This window comes from Borostomias antarcticus (assembly GCF_949987555.1).
Source record: "Borostomias antarcticus genome assembly, chromosome: 2".
Classification (NCBI taxonomy): Eukaryota; Metazoa; Chordata; class Actinopteri; order Stomiiformes; family Stomiidae; genus Borostomias; species Borostomias antarcticus.
This window is the reverse complement of record NC_140235.1, coordinates 19,977,169-19,996,265: the sequence shown is the minus strand read 5'-3', so window position 1 is coordinate 19,996,265 and position 19,097 is coordinate 19,977,169. Positions and strand designations below refer to the sequence as shown.

Below are 19,097 nucleotides of genomic sequence, written 5' to 3'. Positions count from 1 at the left end.
GAGGGGGACACCTGAAGAACTACACAAAGAAGTCGAGCTTCAGGCTGACACTTTACTGTATATTACAATCCTGATGTAAAAGCAATTTGCTAATCTTTGGTTAGCCAGAACTGCTTGCCACAAAAAGTATTGTGAGCTTGAGTGAGTGAAAAAGCCTATATACTGTAGGCTACACATAGAGAGCTCCTCAACAATCCTTGATATATTAATACTGGATAAGAGAAAATAACTATGCTGTTTCCAAGCAACATATTCACTTCTTATCAAAAGTATTCTGGCAAACTGGGATAATTGAGCTGTCGTCCTCATGGAGCGTTGGTTAGACCACTGGGAGACATAGAGGGATTACCTCTGTTAATGATCCTGGAGCAACAATCCAATAAACTTATCAGTGATGCAGTGGCATGAGTAGGAAGATGACAATAACCTGATTACAAATTATTTCTAACGTTTCACCTTAAACACATGCAGAAAAGTGGAAAGGTGTTGAGATGGATAAGAGTCATGCACAAGAAGTATGCATACAAAATAAGTGAGAATGTATTTGCATTTTATTATGCATGATTTATGAACCCTGTTCAGAAAGAGAGAGAGAGGCTCATTTGTGCACTCTGTCATTTTCTCCTTTTTAATCAATATTGCAATATTATCTATATGCTGACAAATGGCAGCTGTGTTTGGTTTGCCTCAGAATCCATTCACTCAAAGACTTGGCCCAAACAAACATCAGACACATGTGCTTCACCAGTCTGATCTTCATCTGGCTTGCTGTGCTGACTTTAGTGGATTGATCTGTCACCCCAAGTGTGTTTGGGGATTTTGGACAACAGTGGTAGTCTGTCACATACAGGTATCAAGAATATTCCAACACACACACACACAAACACGCACACACACACACACACACACACACACACACACACACACACACACACACACACACACACACACACACACACACACACACTTTCAAGTTCAAGTGGCCACATGTAGCACTTCACCTTTGATCAATGCAGTGCTTCACCTTTCAAAAGGTGAAGCACTGCACTGATCTAAGGGTGTTTTTCTACTATTTGGAACTTCATTGTTTCTAGCACGTATGATCCAGCCGGGCTGAGCGGTGGTCATCCTGCATTAACATCAAGTGGCCATACAAGAGCTTCAAATAAATACTAAAAATATGTAACAGTGTGTTTCATAATTAACTAGGATACATTTGAAATCTACAGCAAATGCTTACAAATAAACTTGTTATTTCAGGATTTTTTAAAGGGACAACTCGGTCTATCAAATGCCCATCATTATTCTACCTTGATGAGAAAAATGTTGTTGGTAAGACCATTATGGATCCTCTTGGAAGCCTTTAGACTGTAGGCTAGTTCTGTGCATAAGGTAATCGCTTCACTATCTTGTATAATCCCCCAGTGCTCTTGGAAACAGGATTGTTTCTATGTTCATATTTCTTTGTCAATTATCCCTAATCCTCACCAAGTACTAGAAGGGTACACCAAGATCTACAGGAAGAATGGAAACACCCTCTAGAAGACTACTTCATAAAGGTTCTCATTTCTGTTTCATGTCTTGTGTACTGGCCCTCTTTTTACTGGCCAGTCTTTAGATTCTGACTTACCTGTGGGGACAAACAAATCAACCATTAGCATGCAAGGGGAAAAGCTATGAATTTATTGACATATATTTTGAATTTTAGATATTAATAAAACTACTCAAAGGGCTTTTCCAGTAGGCTACTGGATAAATTACAGTACAATTATCCTGGATACGGGTGTGGGAATACTGTGGCTTGCACCAGGTTGATTCTGTTCTCTCCCCATGTTGAAAGGACAGCGTATGTCCTCGGTCTCTTGTCTGAGTCCTAATCAAAAGCACTCTATCAATTCTACAGTTGATGGTCAGTGTGTGCCACAGTTCATTTTAATGTGCAGACACTTTATTTTCATCCAACTGAAAGTGTCTGCAGTTTACTTTGAATGCTTGAAGTTTACATTATCGTTTAAATGCAAGTTGAGACACTAGTCTATATAACAGGTGTCACTGTGTTGCTTGGCAGTATTGCCTTTACGCTCACTTGCCCATGCTGGGTTCGATCTTGGCTGTACAGAAATCATCACACTTCACACTAACAGATAGTATACAAAAAGCATTAAACGTGGTAATTTAGCGGACTCTATTGAGGTAGCCTACAGAATGCATCGCTTCAACTATCCACACAAATGAGAAATATAATGTTATGGTGCATTCCATTTGTCTCGGGAGGTGCGAGTGGGAACTGGCAATGGTCACTCCCGAGATATTGCTGATTTAAATAATAACACTGCTGCAACATCATCTTCCATCCGCCGGACGGAAAAATGATGGTAGGCGGGCTCTAGCGTTCAACCTTCCGGATCGAGCTGAAAAAGTAAATAGACACCAGCCTCAGGGGCGTATCTAGGATTCAAAAACATTAGGGGCTAAGGGATAAGTACGGTGGCCGACGCGTGCAAATCACAATGGCAAATCCGGAACACAACGGCAAGTTCAAAAAACACAACCGCAAAGTTCAAACACAACAACAAAGTTAAAAAACACAACAGCAAGTCAGAAAACACAACTGCAAGTCGGAAACACAAATGCAATACAGAATACACAACAGCAAGAGAGAAAACACAATCGCAAATTGGAAACCACGATTGCAACTCCCAAAAACACAACGACAATAACCAGAAATCACATTAGAAATGTGTCAACCGGAAAGGGATTTACTACTTGTTGAATCTGATTGGGCAGCTATAGTGTCAATAACAGTGGGACGTGCGTGAAACGAATACTCAAATTAATTTGAAATGATACGTTTAATGACTGGGTTTAAGAATGGAACTATTTTTCTCCCACATGCAGGGGCCTATCTTGCCTCCTGCCAGTCTGTTATCTTGCGTCCTGCCAGGCTGTTGTTATAAATAAGAAGTTCTTAACTACTTGCCTGGATAAATAAAGGTTATTGATTGCTGATGAGCTAGCTAGCTAATTGTCATTGATGTCATATCAAATACTGGACATTTTTATCTATAGCTAGTGACCTGCTTTAGTAGGCTAGTGCCCTACTAACACAATCAGGTTGCAGCAATGTTGCAGAAACGTGCGATTTAGACTTTTGTATGGTCCACTCAACGTCAAGTTAAACATGCATGCAACGCAAACGCGGTATCTGCACACAAGTTGCTGCAACGTGCAGGTCCAACGTTTCTGCAACGTGCCTGCAATGTCCACACAACGTTGTGATTTCCGCGATGATTTCGATGTATATGGCTGCAACGTTGTATACACGTTTATATATTACGTTGTTGTATTATTGTTACGTTGCTGCAACGTGGTCTACACTTCCGTTGGCTACATTCATAATTTGCATTACAAAACAAATCGGCTCCTTGCACAAGCTCCACTACTTCCTGAAACTCTACAGGCATATTTCTTTACCGTCCTATACTATTGGATAGCAATTGCGATGAATCCGGTGTGCAGCACACCTGATCAATCACTTCCATCCACTAGTATAGGACAGGAAAGAAATACGCCTGTAGAGTCAGGAAGTAGTGGAGCTTCTGCAAACAGCCTATTAATGCCATAGTCAATGCAGCAAGCAAAATTATGGTACAAAAGTTATGACAACACCATTAACAGTTAAGAACAATTTATTTTATTAAAAAAGTACACACAATGTCTGGCCTGCAACATGATAAACAAGTTTTTAAAACAAAAAGGATTTAAAAAAACAAACAAAAAAACAGTTATTTACAAAAAAAAGTTATTTACAAAAAAAATGACAGGCTGTGCTCAGATAGGCTGGGGGGGGGGGGCTGTGCTCAGATGGGCTGGGGGGGGGAGCTGTGCTCAGATGGGCTGCGGGTGGGCGTCAGATGGGCTGGGGGGCAGCTAGGAAGGGAAGTCTTCCTCATCAGAATGCTGGGGAGTGCTCAGATGGACTGTTCTTGGATGGGCTGTGCTCAGACGGACTTCTGCAGATACCTAAAGACAATGAAATGGCCGTAAATACACAACGCACATACATGCACAAAAAAGTGGTAGACAATCTTTGGAACCATGCAGTGTCACTGGGTAGGAGAAACCAAAAAAAAAGACATCACTTACCCTTCTGCATTTAGCAGGGGCATGTTTTAATGTCTCCTGCAGCTGGGCGGCCACCTCCGCCATCGTAGCCTTCGGCATAGAGACCATAACTGCACCTTTAAGTTATCAAGAAAGGTTATGGTTTCAATTCACATCGGTCATGGAACAAAGACGATGTATTAAAAAATATTAAAAATATGAACCATTTCTTACGTGTTAGAACATTGAAGAGTGTCATACTCTTAAGTGGCTTCTTCCCGTGCACACTGTAGGCGCTCCACACCGCATGTGTGGCAACAGCTGACAGCACCCGTCGGACTGTGTCCGCCAAGTCTCTGCCACCAATGGCACCTAGGTATTGTCTGCAAAACAAAGACAGTCATTTACTGTACCCTTCCCTGCAAAAATAAGACAAAGTTCTGCCCTGCAGACACTCACCATCTTCCTCTGATGTTCCCGGTCCTTCAACCTGGCCTCAAAGACCTGCAGCTCCTCCTCCGTTTGGGCAGGGTCCAGTACATCCAGCACTTCTCCCTGGGCTCCAGACTCCCCAGGCCGCATGCTCTGGGCCAGTTCCCTCACACTCTGTGCAAGCTCACGGAGTTGCTCCCGCAAGTCTGAGAACTGCTGATGTACAGACCTCTGGAAATCTAGATAAACACAGATGTGGCTATAAGTACATTGACATAAAACTAAATGAAACTCAAAATATATCCCTGCATGCAACATGAAGTAGTTCCATAGCAGCATCTGCAGAGCAGCATCGATTCGGTAGAGGGGTACATGGAGTCAATGGTGCTGGAGCCGTTTTCTTGGGCGACGGCATCACAGACCTAACTGAAAAACAAAAGGGATAAAGGAAAGGGATTAGCAGGAAACTGTATGGTGTTGGCAGCATGCTTTGGCTTCTGGCATTTGAAGGAAAATAAATTAAGACATTAACAGGTAGACATCACAACACCACAGCAGTACATGCCACTCTTACCTGGTCTGGCTGGGGTGCTATATGATCTGGCTGGGGTGCTATACCTGGGGTCTGGGCCCCGCTCGCTCACATGGGACAAGCTTGGAAAATCTGCAAGATGAGTAAAATGGTATTCAAAATAAATAAAAAATAGTCCAACTATCAGTGTGCAGTAGGCATAGACATTTCATTTCAACACAAACATGCATACCTGAATTGTACAGCACACGTGGAATGTACTGGACAGCCGGCAGAGGCCTTTCAACTCCGGCACCTGGCATACTGTCTTTGGCCTGCATTGTTGGGACCAATGGCTGTCCTGGGCTTGGAATATCTAGTGGAATATCAGTATATTAGCTCAGATTACTCGATTTCAAAAGTACTACTCTTTTGGGACTGTTGAATGCACTTTAGTATATTACCTTCGTCACTGGAGTGATAGCGCGTGTTGCGCCGTCTCTTTCGAACGTCTTGGCACTCGTCCATTGACGACTGCTGCTCAAAGACTTTTGCCATGAGCCTGGCACCTTCGTAATGATCTGTGTGCATAAAGTACCATAATCAATACATTTCAGCCATCCTTTTTCCTCAGAATAATGAGTCATGATCTTCCCCCCCCCCCCCCATCAGTATTTTTTAACAGCTTAAAATGCAAACAGTACCAGTTGTGGACTTTGGGAAAACCCGGACTCTGTGGAGCGCCCAGCCAGGGTTAGGTTCCACACAGCTCTTTATCCGTTGGCTGACTTTGTTCATTGGCCAGGAACACATCTGCAACTGTGAGTGAAACCATGTTAGTACCCGCTTCCCTGTACAATTGAAAAGTAGCACACCAATCAGAAACATTGTTCACACAAACATGTTCTTACCCCATCCTTTTTGGAGAGCCAGGATACTGAGACAACCGACACTGTCCTCCCCCAGAAACTCCACACTGCAATAGTCTGCCCAATAAACAAAAAAATATTAAGGTTATAAACACATAAGGACCCTATGGGAAAGTAGGCAGAGGGGAAGAAGCGACTAAAACAACAATTCAACAAGTCATTACAGCCGATAAGTAATTAGTGACACGCCACTATTCTATACTATTCTTTTTTTTTTTTATTCTCTGCCGGCATCTGCCCAGGACAGATGCGGTCAATGGCGGTCAATCATCAGTGTGGGAAACATTAAGCTAGTTTAGGCATTAGCCACTGCAGTGCATAGAATAAATGTATAAGGCCCGTGAATCACGCGTTACTACTCGCAGTTTTAACAGGAACGCCTGTTTTTGACTCGTGAACTCCAACAATACACACCGATACTACTAATGTGGCAAACAAAGCTGCCTCCATCTTTGTTTCGAGCTAACGTTATTGTCCATGGTACCTCGCTTACCTCGTGGGTGGCATCGTTCTCAGTCTCCCACTTTCCAGACAAATGGAAAATATATAAAGCATTATCTTGGCTTCGCCTTCACTGTTGCCTATGTAAAATTAGCCTAAGATTCGTGATGGCCTTAGAAAGCCTGACACGAGCGAGCTCCCAATGTGAGTCTCAAATTCAGCAGAGTCAAATAAACAAACAATTCACATGTCCAGCGGCCATTTTAGAGTAACGTTAACTAACACAAACTACCAGCTCAGACCGTTCGCTTATGTTTCTGCAAATGTTCGCGGCAAACACAAAGCCAGCAGTAACAGAAAAAAGGTTTGCAATAGTTTGTCGGAGTATTTGCAATATTGTCTAAACGTTAGCCAAGTTCGGGCCTTGACTTAGCTAGCTAACACTAGGTAGCGTGCTAGCTAGCATTAGCTAACGTTAGCTAGCTATCATTGGGCTTCCAATTCCTGAACTTAGTTTAGCGTGCAGGTTATGAGTTACTTCTGTTTACTTAAATCTTATATTACCGGTAAGTAAACAAATAAATAGCTAAACCAACAGTCAAATCAATGTAATTTGATGAGAAAAAAAACCTGAGGTGACATTAGCTAGATAACTTACCAGAGATGAAGTTCGCACCACACAAAAAAGTGTTTGTTGGTCCCCAATCTGTTCTCTTTATGGCTTTAAACCACAGCTTTCGGTGGTTCCTCTGAAAAGGGTGACATCTCGAGGGGATGATGAAGAATCTGAGGCCATCATCTTGTCCTTTTCTGTTTGTACAGTTCACAGCACAGCAGCTTTGAGGCATAATTAGCTACATGAAACGTAGACCTGGTCCAGGGCGATATCCTACGTATAACGCCCTGTTACTCTCAATGGAATTTGCCTATGAAAGCGCTTCATCGGCCCGGTCGTCCGACTCTACAGACAAAACCGTTTTGTTACTCACCAAAGTAAACACATCGTTGGAAAGATGAAAGCCTTTTCTCCTAAAGCGCTACAGTTTGTAGTCCCCCACCTTTCAAATAAAGGGCAAATTTGTACACTTAAATGTTTTATATCCACAGCGCATCGACTGTCTTCTTCTACCGGCGAATCGGCGCTCTCTGCTTTGTTTAGACTTCTCACTGCTGCCGCCCATTTCGGGGATGTTGCAGTAAAGTCTAATTAGACTTAGGAGGGTAAAGTTATTTTCGACCATAGATGGACGTTGTCACAACATCGCCTGATGGTAACGTTGCAACTTACCTAAGTACAACTTATGTGCAACGTTGCTGCAACCCACTGTGTTAGTAGGGTGGCCTCTAAGTAGTTTGCACAAAACAGCTGATCAGACGTTATGATGCATAGCCAGGCTCTTGGCTAGTCTATGTGACACCTAGATGGCAATAATAGCGAAAATAATGAAGATATGTTTTGAGTATATCTGTGGTGGTGATAGGATAACGTTCATATACAGAGAGAGGACGAGTAGTTGTTTTGTTGTATATTATTTCAATATACAACAGAGATCATCTACAAAATAGATTACATCCTAATTCGTAGCATCATCCATGTCTAAATCCCGAGCAGCCAACACTTGGCCAACATCGGTCCTCTGTAAGGAAATCCGGTTACTGTGTGTCATAGCTGGGTAGGCTCGGACACAAGGTTTTTACTCTGGAGCATGCTCTGACTACGACCACTTGTGTCAGTGGTAGGCGAAGTGGGCATAGATGGAACTGGGGCAGTTGATGAGTCAGACAACTCAGTCGCGAACACGGTATCAACCAAGTCAACTACCTCACTCAGTCCTGCGCACGGGTAGGCTACATGCGCACACAGGGAACACTTCAGGAAACCTAGCTCTGGGCCAACACATATCACGCTGTAGAACAGAGGGATATGTTCCAAAACCTCCAGCATAGGCATAACCCTGCCACCAGCAATATCGTTACCGAGCAAGAACATTTACACCTATTGGAAAAGACGGACGCACGGCCACCTTACACTCCACTGGCTATCACAACTGCACCAGATGGAGAGGCACCGACACATATCTCATTTCGATGTCCTGCACCAATACACTAGAACCAGTGGAAGACTTTTCAGAGAAAGGCAGAATATCAGAGAGTATAAAAGACTGGGCTGCTCCCGTATCTCTCAATATGCGCACTGGATACTGGTCCGCCGCCATGCCACAGAGAGACACCCACCCACAGGAACGGTGCGTAACCAGGGTGCAGTGAACCGCGCACTCCACCCAACTGGCGCTGGTTGCACCAAACCAACCTCCTTGGGGTGTTTGCTGGGCTGCGACATTTTGCGTTTCAACATGAAGCAGTCGGCCCTTACTCCAGCCAACCAGCTAACGTCAAAATCACTAGGACAAGAATGAATGAATGATGATGCTACGAATTAGGATGTAATCTATTTTGTAGAGAATGATCTGTGTTGTATATTGAAATAATATACAACAAAACAACTACTCGTCCTCTGTATATGAATGTTATCCTATCACCACCACAGATATACTCAAAACATATCTTCATTATTTTCGCTATTATTGCCATCTAGGTGTCACATAGACTAGCCAAGAGCCTGGCTATGCATCGTAACGTCTGATCAGCTGTTTTGTGCAAACTACTTAGAGGCCACTAGCCTACTAAAGCAGGTCACTAGCTATATGTCCAATATTTGATATGACATCAATGAGCTCAGCAATCAATAACCTTTATTTACCCAGGCAAGTAGTTAAGAACGTCTTATTTATAACAACAGCCTGGCAGGAGGCAAGATAACAGACTGGCAGGAGGCAAGATAGGCTCCTGCATGTGGGAGAAAAATAGTTCCATTCTTATGGTGCGTTCGTTTGTGGTCGGAGGTGGCAAGTCGCAAGTGGCAAAATACCTACCTCCGACCTGTGTGCATTCGAGCTATAGCGAATGATACGATGATGATATGATATGATATTGACATCAGCCGGCAACTGGGGGCTGAGAAACATATCCGAATTTGCGACGAGGAAGTGCGAGTTCATGCAGCGTTTTATTTAATCATTCCTAGTAGCAAGTCGCAATTGCCACCTCCCAGTTATAAACGAATGCACCATTAAACCCAGTCATTAAACGTATCATTTCAAATTAATTTGAGTATTCGCTTCCTGCACATGTCCCACTGTTATTGACACTATAGCTGCCCAATCAGATTCAACAAGTAGTAAATCCCTTTCCGGTTGACACATTTCTAATGTGATTTCTGGTTATTGTCGTTGTGTTTTTGGGAGTTGCAATCGTGGTTTCCAATTTGCGATTGTGTTTTCTCTCTTGCTGTTGTGTATTCTGTATTGCATTTGTGTTTCCGACTTGCAGTTGTGTTTTCTGACTTGCTGTTGTGTTTTTTAACTTTGTTGTTGTGTTTGAACTTTGCGGTTGTGTTTTTTGAACTTGCCGTTGTGTTCCGGATTTGCCGTTGTGATTTGCACGCGTCGGCCACCGTAGAAAAGCATCAGGGGCTGAAGTTCAGAGCGGGTGAGACCTGCAGGAAAATATATTTTAGGGGCCCATTTGGGTTTGCCACCATGCACCAAAGACACACACACCATAAACAGTGTTTTCCACAGGATTTTGGGCAGCTATGGGGGGTGGACCTCCGACCCTGTAGGGGGGTCCGGGGGCATGCCCCCCCAGGAGAATTTTTTTAACATTGTTAATTTAAATGCATCAATTTGGCGCACTTTGAGAGAAAAATCAAGAAGCCATAGCAATTTAATCATCAGACCACATTTGGTTATGAAAGGGGATGGCAAAGAAGTAATCATACACAAATCATGGTAAACAAGACGGGACTTTAATAAATAAAAATCAATATTAAATAGCATCCAGTGTCGTGCCCAGTCTTTTTTAATGAGAATACAGGTAACACGCTGACAAACAACTCAATGTGCCACATTTCCATCTACTGTACAAAAGACTATTTAATGCAACATACTGCGGGACATGAGCCCTTAAAAAATGTCAGTTCTGAAAAAGAAAAATCTGGGGGGGAAATGTGCCAGTGGAAGCTGAAAAAGAGCTAACTGACCATCATCTAATAGAGATCCCTCAGAGATGGCAATCATGCAGTCTGAACGAGGCTTCCCCTCTGACACTAACAGCTGCCACACACCAAGGCAGAGGGCCTGGACATCTCACTGGTCTAATATATCTCCCACCCTCTGAGCACAGCGCAAAACACAACGGCGTTCGAGTTTTATTTTTAATGACAAGTCAAAACTTTTGCTAACCAGTGGTGTCTGGTGGGTCCTAGAACCGGGTAAGACAGGACCAATGAAACGCGTGCGAACAATTTTTTGGGGGGTGGGCTTTCAAAGCATGCCCTGATGGGAGGTTTCACAGCACCAGAAGGGCGATGAGCAGTGGCATTTTTATATGTAAAAAACTTACAGGAAAACTACAGAAGCCTAGGCTAGATAGATAGATAAATACTTTATTAATCCCCTTGGGGAAATTCACAGGACATACATACATAACTACTGATGGCTACTGATGTTTTTTAACACGTCAACAAAGGCCAATAATTTGACAGCGAGCGAATAAGCGGGTAATATTTAGGCCGAAACAAGCAAGCTTTTAAGTAGGCTACACACTAAATAAACTACAGAGCCATTATATGACAACAATGGCCAAACACCATGAAGAGGAATGACAGAAGATAAAATACACCCCCTTATGGCACAGCACTCAATAGTTACTCCCCTAATCAGTGTTTAGGCTACTACTAGGCTACTAGGCTTATTATCCCACCGCTCCAGGAAGCAAAGTTCACACTCTCGAGTGCTGATTAAATCTAGGCAAAGCAAAACGCACAGCCATAACAACTGGAAATTAATCACAAAAGACCTACCTTATATCATAACCCAAACTCGTTTAATCCACTTCATTTTGGAATCAACTTTTAACAAATACTCAAGATCTCCGTTTTCCATGTTCATTGATGCTGCCAGTAGCTAGATAGCTAAAGTGGGTAACGTGATTGACAGGCGATGTGAATAACGGTATGACAAGTTTTGATTGGATATACCGTCCCAATGTTAATTCCAATGTAAGCACTTCGAGAACTGGCTTACTACACTTGCTACAGCTCTGGTGTGTCGAGGCAAGTTCAGGCAACTTTTCTCTCTTTGGAATCTGTCTCACGATGCGCAGTGACTTTGCACGCATGTACTGGACTCGCGGGGGTGAGGGGCAGAGGGGGCGGGGGCTGTAGTTATAACATACGACCGACACGTGAGAGTTTACTCGAGAGTTGACTCGATTTCGGAGTGGAATTTGATTTGCGTATTGCGTCCATTTCTTTATTAAAATATGTTTGTTTTTGCTGGGAACTGGGGGTCAAAAAACGTCTGGGGCTATTTGAAAAACATTCGGGTTTCGAGCCCCGGAAGCCCATGGCTCCCGACGCCAATGACCAGCCTGTTGACGCGAGCATAACTGATAATGGCTGGATCATAGATGTATTATAAGAAGTGGATCAGGCATGCAAAGATGGCGGCCCATTCAATCCAATGAAAGTGCTCAGTGGTGCATGAAGCAAGCCCCCATGGCCAGGAACAGCCAGTTTTTGGCGTAGTGGCCAAGCTCGGTATTGCAAGTGGCGCCAAGAGCCTGAAACCTATGAGGAAACTGAAACCTAAATCCCCCACTACACTGAAGTTACAGTAATATGGGTACTGTAGAGCCACCTATGAATGAATCATGGTCAAAATTTAATGGTGAGTTCCTTGGCCGATGCTGCACTCCTCCACCGAGTTTCATGCATATCGGGCCGGTAGTTTTTGTTTAATCCTGTCCGCCTACAGACACACACACACACACACACACACACACACACACACAGACAGACAGACAGACAGAGAGACAGACAGAGGCGAAAACATTACCTTCCGCCCTGCGGGGCTTTGCCCCTGGGGCGGAGGTAATTACATACTGTATGAGGCAGTTAGGAAATGGAATCCACTGGTGTGATGAATTAACATGTAGGCTACTAAATATATTGTTATTTTCAGAATAAGAGCAGACACAATGATTCAGAAGAAAATATACCTGCCCTGCACTTAGCAACAGACATCCGGTTGAGATAAGTTAGCACCGAACCTGTGTGCGCCTCCAGCTGTAGCCCATGTCAGTGATTATCTCCCTGGATCATCTGAACCGAGACCCATGCCGTGCATCATATTCTGCAAGAAATGAATCAGTGCATTCAGAAGCGCCTTCTTTCCTCCGCAGTAATAGGCACAGTAATGAGGTTTGACTCATTTGCGCTCTCCTCCTATTAGCTGTATAATTGGGAGAAACAGCTCATGGGTCTGGGGCCTGGCAGGAGCCAGTAAAGGCACCAACTGAGACTCTGCACTTCCACAGACATTAGTTACAGCATATAAACGGTGCACATGGGAGCACATTCATAGATGGGGCTAATGTCCTCGACCACAGAATATTAAGCTATAATGGCAAATAATGGCGGGCACAAGATATCAACAGTAGATATGAGGCTATAATCTTTAGTCTAGAGTCAACAATATTGTCAGAGCATGCAATTATAGAGCCATAGACTGAATTATCTTGCAATTGTATAGCATTATAGATCTTAATATTTTCAACTCAGAATGCAGAACAGAATATAGTTGCAGTGTATTTCAAAAGCATAATCTTCGTGTAGAACAGAACTTCAAGGAGGCCAAAAACGTGTGAATAAACATTATTATCATATTATTATTAACACAGGGGCCGAATCTCTAGGCAATACTGAATTCTCACAGAAGGGCCATAGCTTTCAAACTGGCTTCAAGCCAGGAATCACATGTCAAACAAATTTGCATACAAGGGATGTTCGTTTAACACATATGGTCACGAACAGTTCAACTAGCATTCTAAATGGTCAATGGGTCAGCTGAGCTCTGCCCCCCCCCTCTGGACACGGGGGCTGCTGAGTCCTTCCTGGGATCATGTTACAAAATGTAATCTACTTCACTTCAGAGGCGACCTGCTATCTTATACTCAGACTCAAGACAGGACAAAGGAATGCTGACTCAGAGACCTGCAACTCACATGTTAAACTCCTTCATTTAATACAGTTCCTATAGGATACTTATAGTATACTATAGTATACTATAAGTGAAGCTCATTCATTATTCTAATAAAATTATTACTACATGAGAGTAATACAGATGTGATTGGTGTAATACAGTATAATACAATATAAAAAATATACTACATAGTAAAATAAAAAAATATATAACAATTTAACTTATTTAATTGTTTAAAACTGTATGGTACAGCATTTGATTAGCCTAAATTTTCTAGTCCAAACAACAACCCAAGGCTCAAAATTGTGTAAAATGTGAAATCATGATCAACAGCACAATATCACAACTGAACAAACGAAGAAAAACAATATTTTATATGGCGACATTGAATTGTGCCTGATAACATAGAACTCCAGTGTTTCGCCTTCGGGTTATTGTCAGTTCCCCAATGTAATATTATTTGGGCTTAAAGAAGGGGGCGTCGAAAACTGAGCTGGAGCGCACTCCGCCAAAGCTCGCAGCCTGGTACGTGCGCACGAGTGTCTGCCAGCCCCTGTGTTGTCGAACCACTGTCTCATCATACCTTTCCACAAACTTTGGTGAGCCATCTCCAGCAGGCTAACAGAAAACATATAACGTCTTTATTTTTTCTCACAGATTTTCTCTTTTAGAGCAAAACGGACCATAGAGTTGGGTAAGTTAACGGGGTGCGGTGGGTTGTACAGTATAGCCTATGCGTTATGGCAAAATTGTATGCACTTTCTGTTATAGTAAAGCCATAATCAAATTGTACAGGGATGTTCTATGAAGCTAGCCTACTCTATACAATTATAGTATATTGTAAGCTACATGTGCTATATGTGCAGGTATCATTCTCACGTTAACTTGTCAGTTCTTCTTTTTCCCATGGGATTCGAAGGTAAAGACATGTTCTCCTAGTCCCATTTTTACACTTATTGTGAGGTGGTAAAGCATTGCCAAAATGGAAAGCACACCGGTTGAAATCTACAAAGAAGACCTGTGCCCTGCGCTCACCGAAGACTGTTTTACCAATTCGACTCCGTTGTCTGGATACTCAGAAACTCACAATCTCACCCATGACGATGACTGGGACCACGATCCCATGTCGCCCTTCATACCCATCATCACAGCGGTCTACTCCGTGGTGTTTGTTGTGGGCTTGGTGGGGAACTGCCTCGTCATGTATGTTATCATCAGGTAAGGCACAACTATCATTCACCCTCAATGGTGATCACATACAGAGCATTTAGCATTTAGTTACTGTCAAAATTGGCTACAAAATTGCTGCACCATATAGCTTTATCAAAATAAAAGATATTCCCGTGTAAAAAATCACACACAAAAATCACACACACAAAAAACAAAACAAAAAACATCAACATTTGTGAGCCACCCAGTTGGTTGATGCATGTTTTCTTGGTTATTAACTTACCCTATAGAAATGAACAGCCCCCAACAATAAGAGTTTGGTTTCATCAAAGGTTTTCATGATGGTTTGTAAGTCAAAGTTTATAGTACAGCATTTGGTAATTTAGGTGATTATTCAACATTGGAATGTGGAGGATTGTGAGATGTTTGATTATGATCTGATTGTGCATGAATGTAAAATAGTTTTAACATACTCTCCTCTTGTTTGTGGCATTATGATGATGCTCTTCAATTTGTAATGTCTGTAATTTACACCTTGTACATCCATTTAGAGTGGTGTACTAAAGTGCAGGACTACACAGAGACTATTCAACTGTCTGTTGTTTGAAGGAGAGAATATCCTTTTTCCATTGGGCAAATGTTTAAGACAGCCATAAATTCCACATACGTCCACATAACCCTAATCCTGACCCTATACCATAATGCGTTTTTCAGTCTACTAGAACTAGTGTACAAGAACTAGAACAAATGTATTAATTGTGCTTTAAGCCAGTGGTGTTCAATCATGCTGATAGGCTTACTTGCACCTCATTGACTTTTATTGATGTGTGTGAGACTGATTAATCTACCCTCATGTTTATTGAGGTGTATGAGGCTGATAAATCTAACATTACCCCATGTGCAATGCACCAGTGCCTCTCCAGAATGCTGCAAACCTTAGACGATTACCTCCAACCACATCAAGAGCCATTTCACCTGTACAGTTCACCAGCTTAGCTCATGACACATATTCAACATGTGATGGGTTCATTAGGTTTTATTGTTGCATATAGAATATTTGGGGAGCGAGCCTTTTAAACGCGTACTTTAAGAATGGGAGGGGGGTGCCGTCATGCATTTTCACAGCTAGACATTTGACTGATCTCCCCTTCACTGACTAGTTATGTTTGTTTATCCCTGTTGATTATGTCGAATTTGCTGTCCGATTTCATGCTGCTGCTAAATGTATCAATTTATTTAACTATATTCTGGGTAAAACAAACAGTAGATCCATACCCATGTCTGCTGTATGAGCTACTTTTCCTCTGGATCCAAATTGTAAAACATTGCTGTTGTGTTGCTTACAGGTGACCTGCCCACAGTGGCGTGATTAATAGTGTATAGTGGTATAGTCCCATTTGTCTATAAATCATCAATGACAGAAGTAGAAATGGGCCTTACTGGCCTAGTAATGGCTAGAACTCCATCACACCATCCACTGGTGACTGAGGTGTTTTCACTGTGCATAATGTGAATAGGACCGGAGGCAAAACTATGGAAGGCTTATAAGCATCTAATTCAGGAAAATATCATAACACATTAATATACAGTAGACATCTTTAAAAGAAAAAAAATATTGCAGAATTTTGAACAACTTTGCCGGAGGCTGTGGACGTTCATCCCCATATTCAAAACAGCTCTGTGGTGATGGTAAACCATAGCGATTAGTGCATAGTGCATGTTCCTCAAACAGTGCATGCTCCTCAAGAAGGAGGCGGTTTGGTCAATAACCACAAGGAAACAGTCTGTCACGTTCATGATGAATCATTCCCAGAAGGCCCATCTGAAATCCCAATGATAACATCCAGAGGGTATGACTAGAGGCCTGTTTCTCAGACACAAATTAAGCTTTATCATAGACTCAAAATCATCCTCAATGGAGACCTATTGTGATTCACCCTTAAGCTTTTCTCTTATCTATTGCTATGTAATCACACACTTTAGCCGAGGTGCCAACATGAATCTGAAGGAAATCTTAACATGAGGGGTGTCTAAATTATGTGGGTGTGGTTTGACTGAGTTATTTTTTGGATCGGATAACTTGAACCTACATGGTTTGGTATTTCTAAATTGCCAATTTTACCCTTTATGACTGGCAGGGAGGTCCTGGCCCACGGTCCCGCGAGCAGTTGGCTTGGGATGGCGGTGGAGGCCAGGACATTATCTGTAACAAGTGTAAGAAACCTGGGCGCATCTGGTCCCAGTGTCCATCCATTTGGAGTAACGACGTGTGTAGGCGGACTGTGTTCATGGTGGCAGCTATAGGACCCCGAGGTTGTTATGCTAGTACAGTGGAGTGACATCAATGATAGCCCGGCAGTTGATATACAGGTCCTGCCACCCCCAATGCTGGATAATTCAGTTGTGCGCCTGGTTGGCGTGAATGGGCCCTATCCTCTGAGGGAGGCTTATGTGTGCTCAGAGCTAGTCAACGGGCCAGTGACTGTGGCAGTGGTGGATTCACTCCCAGTTCATGGAGGGTAACGAACTAGCGGGCAACAGGATTAACTAATAAACACAAATTCCCAATGAAAAAACATAATTTAGACCCCCCCCTTGATTGATTTACAAAGAAAGAAAATTATGGCTCACCCTACACCCATCCTGATATCGCAACATTCTGTTTCAGTACTTGGATTGTTTGAGGCAAACACATCCTATCAGGTCTGACTTTTTCCTCATTTGAAATGTGTTTATAAACAGATACACAAAGATGAAGACCGCCACCAACATTTACATATTCAACCTGGCTCTCGCCGACGCCCTGGTCACCACCACAATGCCTTTCCAGAACACAGACTACCTGTTGAACTCGTGGCCGTTTGGCGAGGTGGTGTGTAAGGTGTTCATCTCCATAGACTACTACAACATGTTCACCAGCATCTTCACCCTCACCATGATGAGCGTGGACCGCTACGTGGCCGTGTGTCACCCGGTCAAGGCGCTGGACTTCCGTACACCCATCAAAGCCAAGATGATCAATGTGTGTATCTGGATTCTGTCTTCTGCTGCAGGGATACCTGCACTTCTCCTTGGGGGCACCCAGTCCAACAATGGTAAGAAGCACAGAAACACACACACACACCTTTGGAGACATAATATTACCCGAGAGATCTCAGAGTCTCTTCACAGAGGGTACAGATCCATTCTCGATCTCAGTGGTAGGACTCATTAAATTCTGAAATGCCAGTCACCCACTGAACAAAAGCGATTCAGTACAGCTCTTTCATATTTGTAGTTGTTATGGAACATTCTGTCTGATCCATCTGTGAGTAAGGAGCTTTCCATTATCCTCACACAAGGTACAGCACAGTGTGATTATTCTCGAATGCAGGCAATGCTGTGAAAAAGTGAAAGCGCCGTACCGCACATTATTCCCATCCAAGAGTATATGAGGTATTCAATAACAGCACTGACATGAGAGTGTCAGTACGAAATGGTATTTGTCATATTGTGAGTGGATTTAGCAGTCATCCCGGTTATGACAGCTTTCTCTCCTCCATCTCTCTTTCTCTTCTCCTCTCTTCTCACCTGTCATCCATTCTCCTCCTCCTCTCTCACAGGAACTACAGAGTGTGCCTTACAGTTCCCTGAGCCCTACATCTACTGGGACACTCTGATGAAGATCTGCGTCTTTGTCTTTGCGTTTGTGGTGCCCGTGCTCATCATCACCGTCTGCTACACCCTGATGGTTCTGAGGCTGAAGAGCGTGCGGCTGCTGTCGGGCACGCGCGAGAAGGACCGCAACCTGCGCCGGATCACCCGTCTGGTCCTGGTGGTGGTGGCCGCGTTTGTGGTGTGCTGGACGCCCATCCACATCTTCATCCTGGTCAAGACCCTGGCGAGCGTGCCCAACACCACCGCCGTCATGGCTGCCTACTTCTTCTGCGTGGCCCTGGGATACACCAACAGTAGCCTAAACCCCGTCCTCTACGCCTTCCTGGACGAGAACTTCAAGCGCTGCTTCAAAGACTTCTGCCTCCCGGGCAAGCTGAAGGGGGAGCGGGGGCAGGGGAGCAGCAGGGCCAGGAACACTGTGAGGGAGGCTCCCCTCCCGATGGAGAACGCAGACGGGACAAGTAGACCAGCATGACTAGCCATGGAGCTGTCTTCGATCTCACAGATTGGGAAAGAAGACTCAAATGACCTGGGCTTAACCCAAGTGACATCAGTAATGTGATGATCTGCTATTCTTACTGTTGTGCATCGGGGTCAAATCTGTCGGATAACCCAGGGCAAGCCAAGGTCCTTGTTTCATTCAACAGTCATGTCATTATGTCATTTTAGAACAGGACTGTGCATGTCACATTAGTCTTGTCTCATTAATCATTGTTCTAAAAGGATATGTGATGAATTGAGTGAATA

At 43.3% G+C, this 19,097-nt stretch overlaps 2 protein-coding genes across 2 annotated transcripts; one reads left to right on the top strand and one right to left on the bottom strand.

The window, feature by feature from the left end:
• Window positions 1-4,828: 4,828 nt before the first annotated feature.
• Window positions 4,829-8,758, bottom strand: LOC311321673 (uncharacterized protein; the record flags this gene model as incomplete). Its single annotated transcript, XM_084453678.1, has 7 exons — window positions 4,829-4,962; window positions 5,111-5,200; window positions 5,301-5,423; window positions 5,512-5,628; window positions 5,752-5,866; window positions 5,959-6,033; window positions 8,729-8,758. 7 exons carry the CDS (start codon window positions 8,756-8,758, stop codon window positions 4,829-4,831), a joined length of 684 nt encoding a protein of 227 aa, XP_084309804.1.
• A 5,747-nt stretch (window positions 8,759-14,505) lies between these two features.
• On the top strand, window positions 14,506-18,825 carry LOC311321662 (delta-type opioid receptor-like; the record flags this gene model as incomplete). Its single annotated transcript, XM_084453667.1, has 3 exons — window positions 14,506-14,741; window positions 17,436-17,788; window positions 18,296-18,825. The coding sequence occupies 3 exons, from the start codon at window positions 14,506-14,508 to the stop codon at window positions 18,823-18,825; spliced, it is 1,119 nt and encodes a 372-aa protein (XP_084309793.1).
• Between the last annotated feature and the right edge of the window lie 272 nt (window positions 18,826-19,097).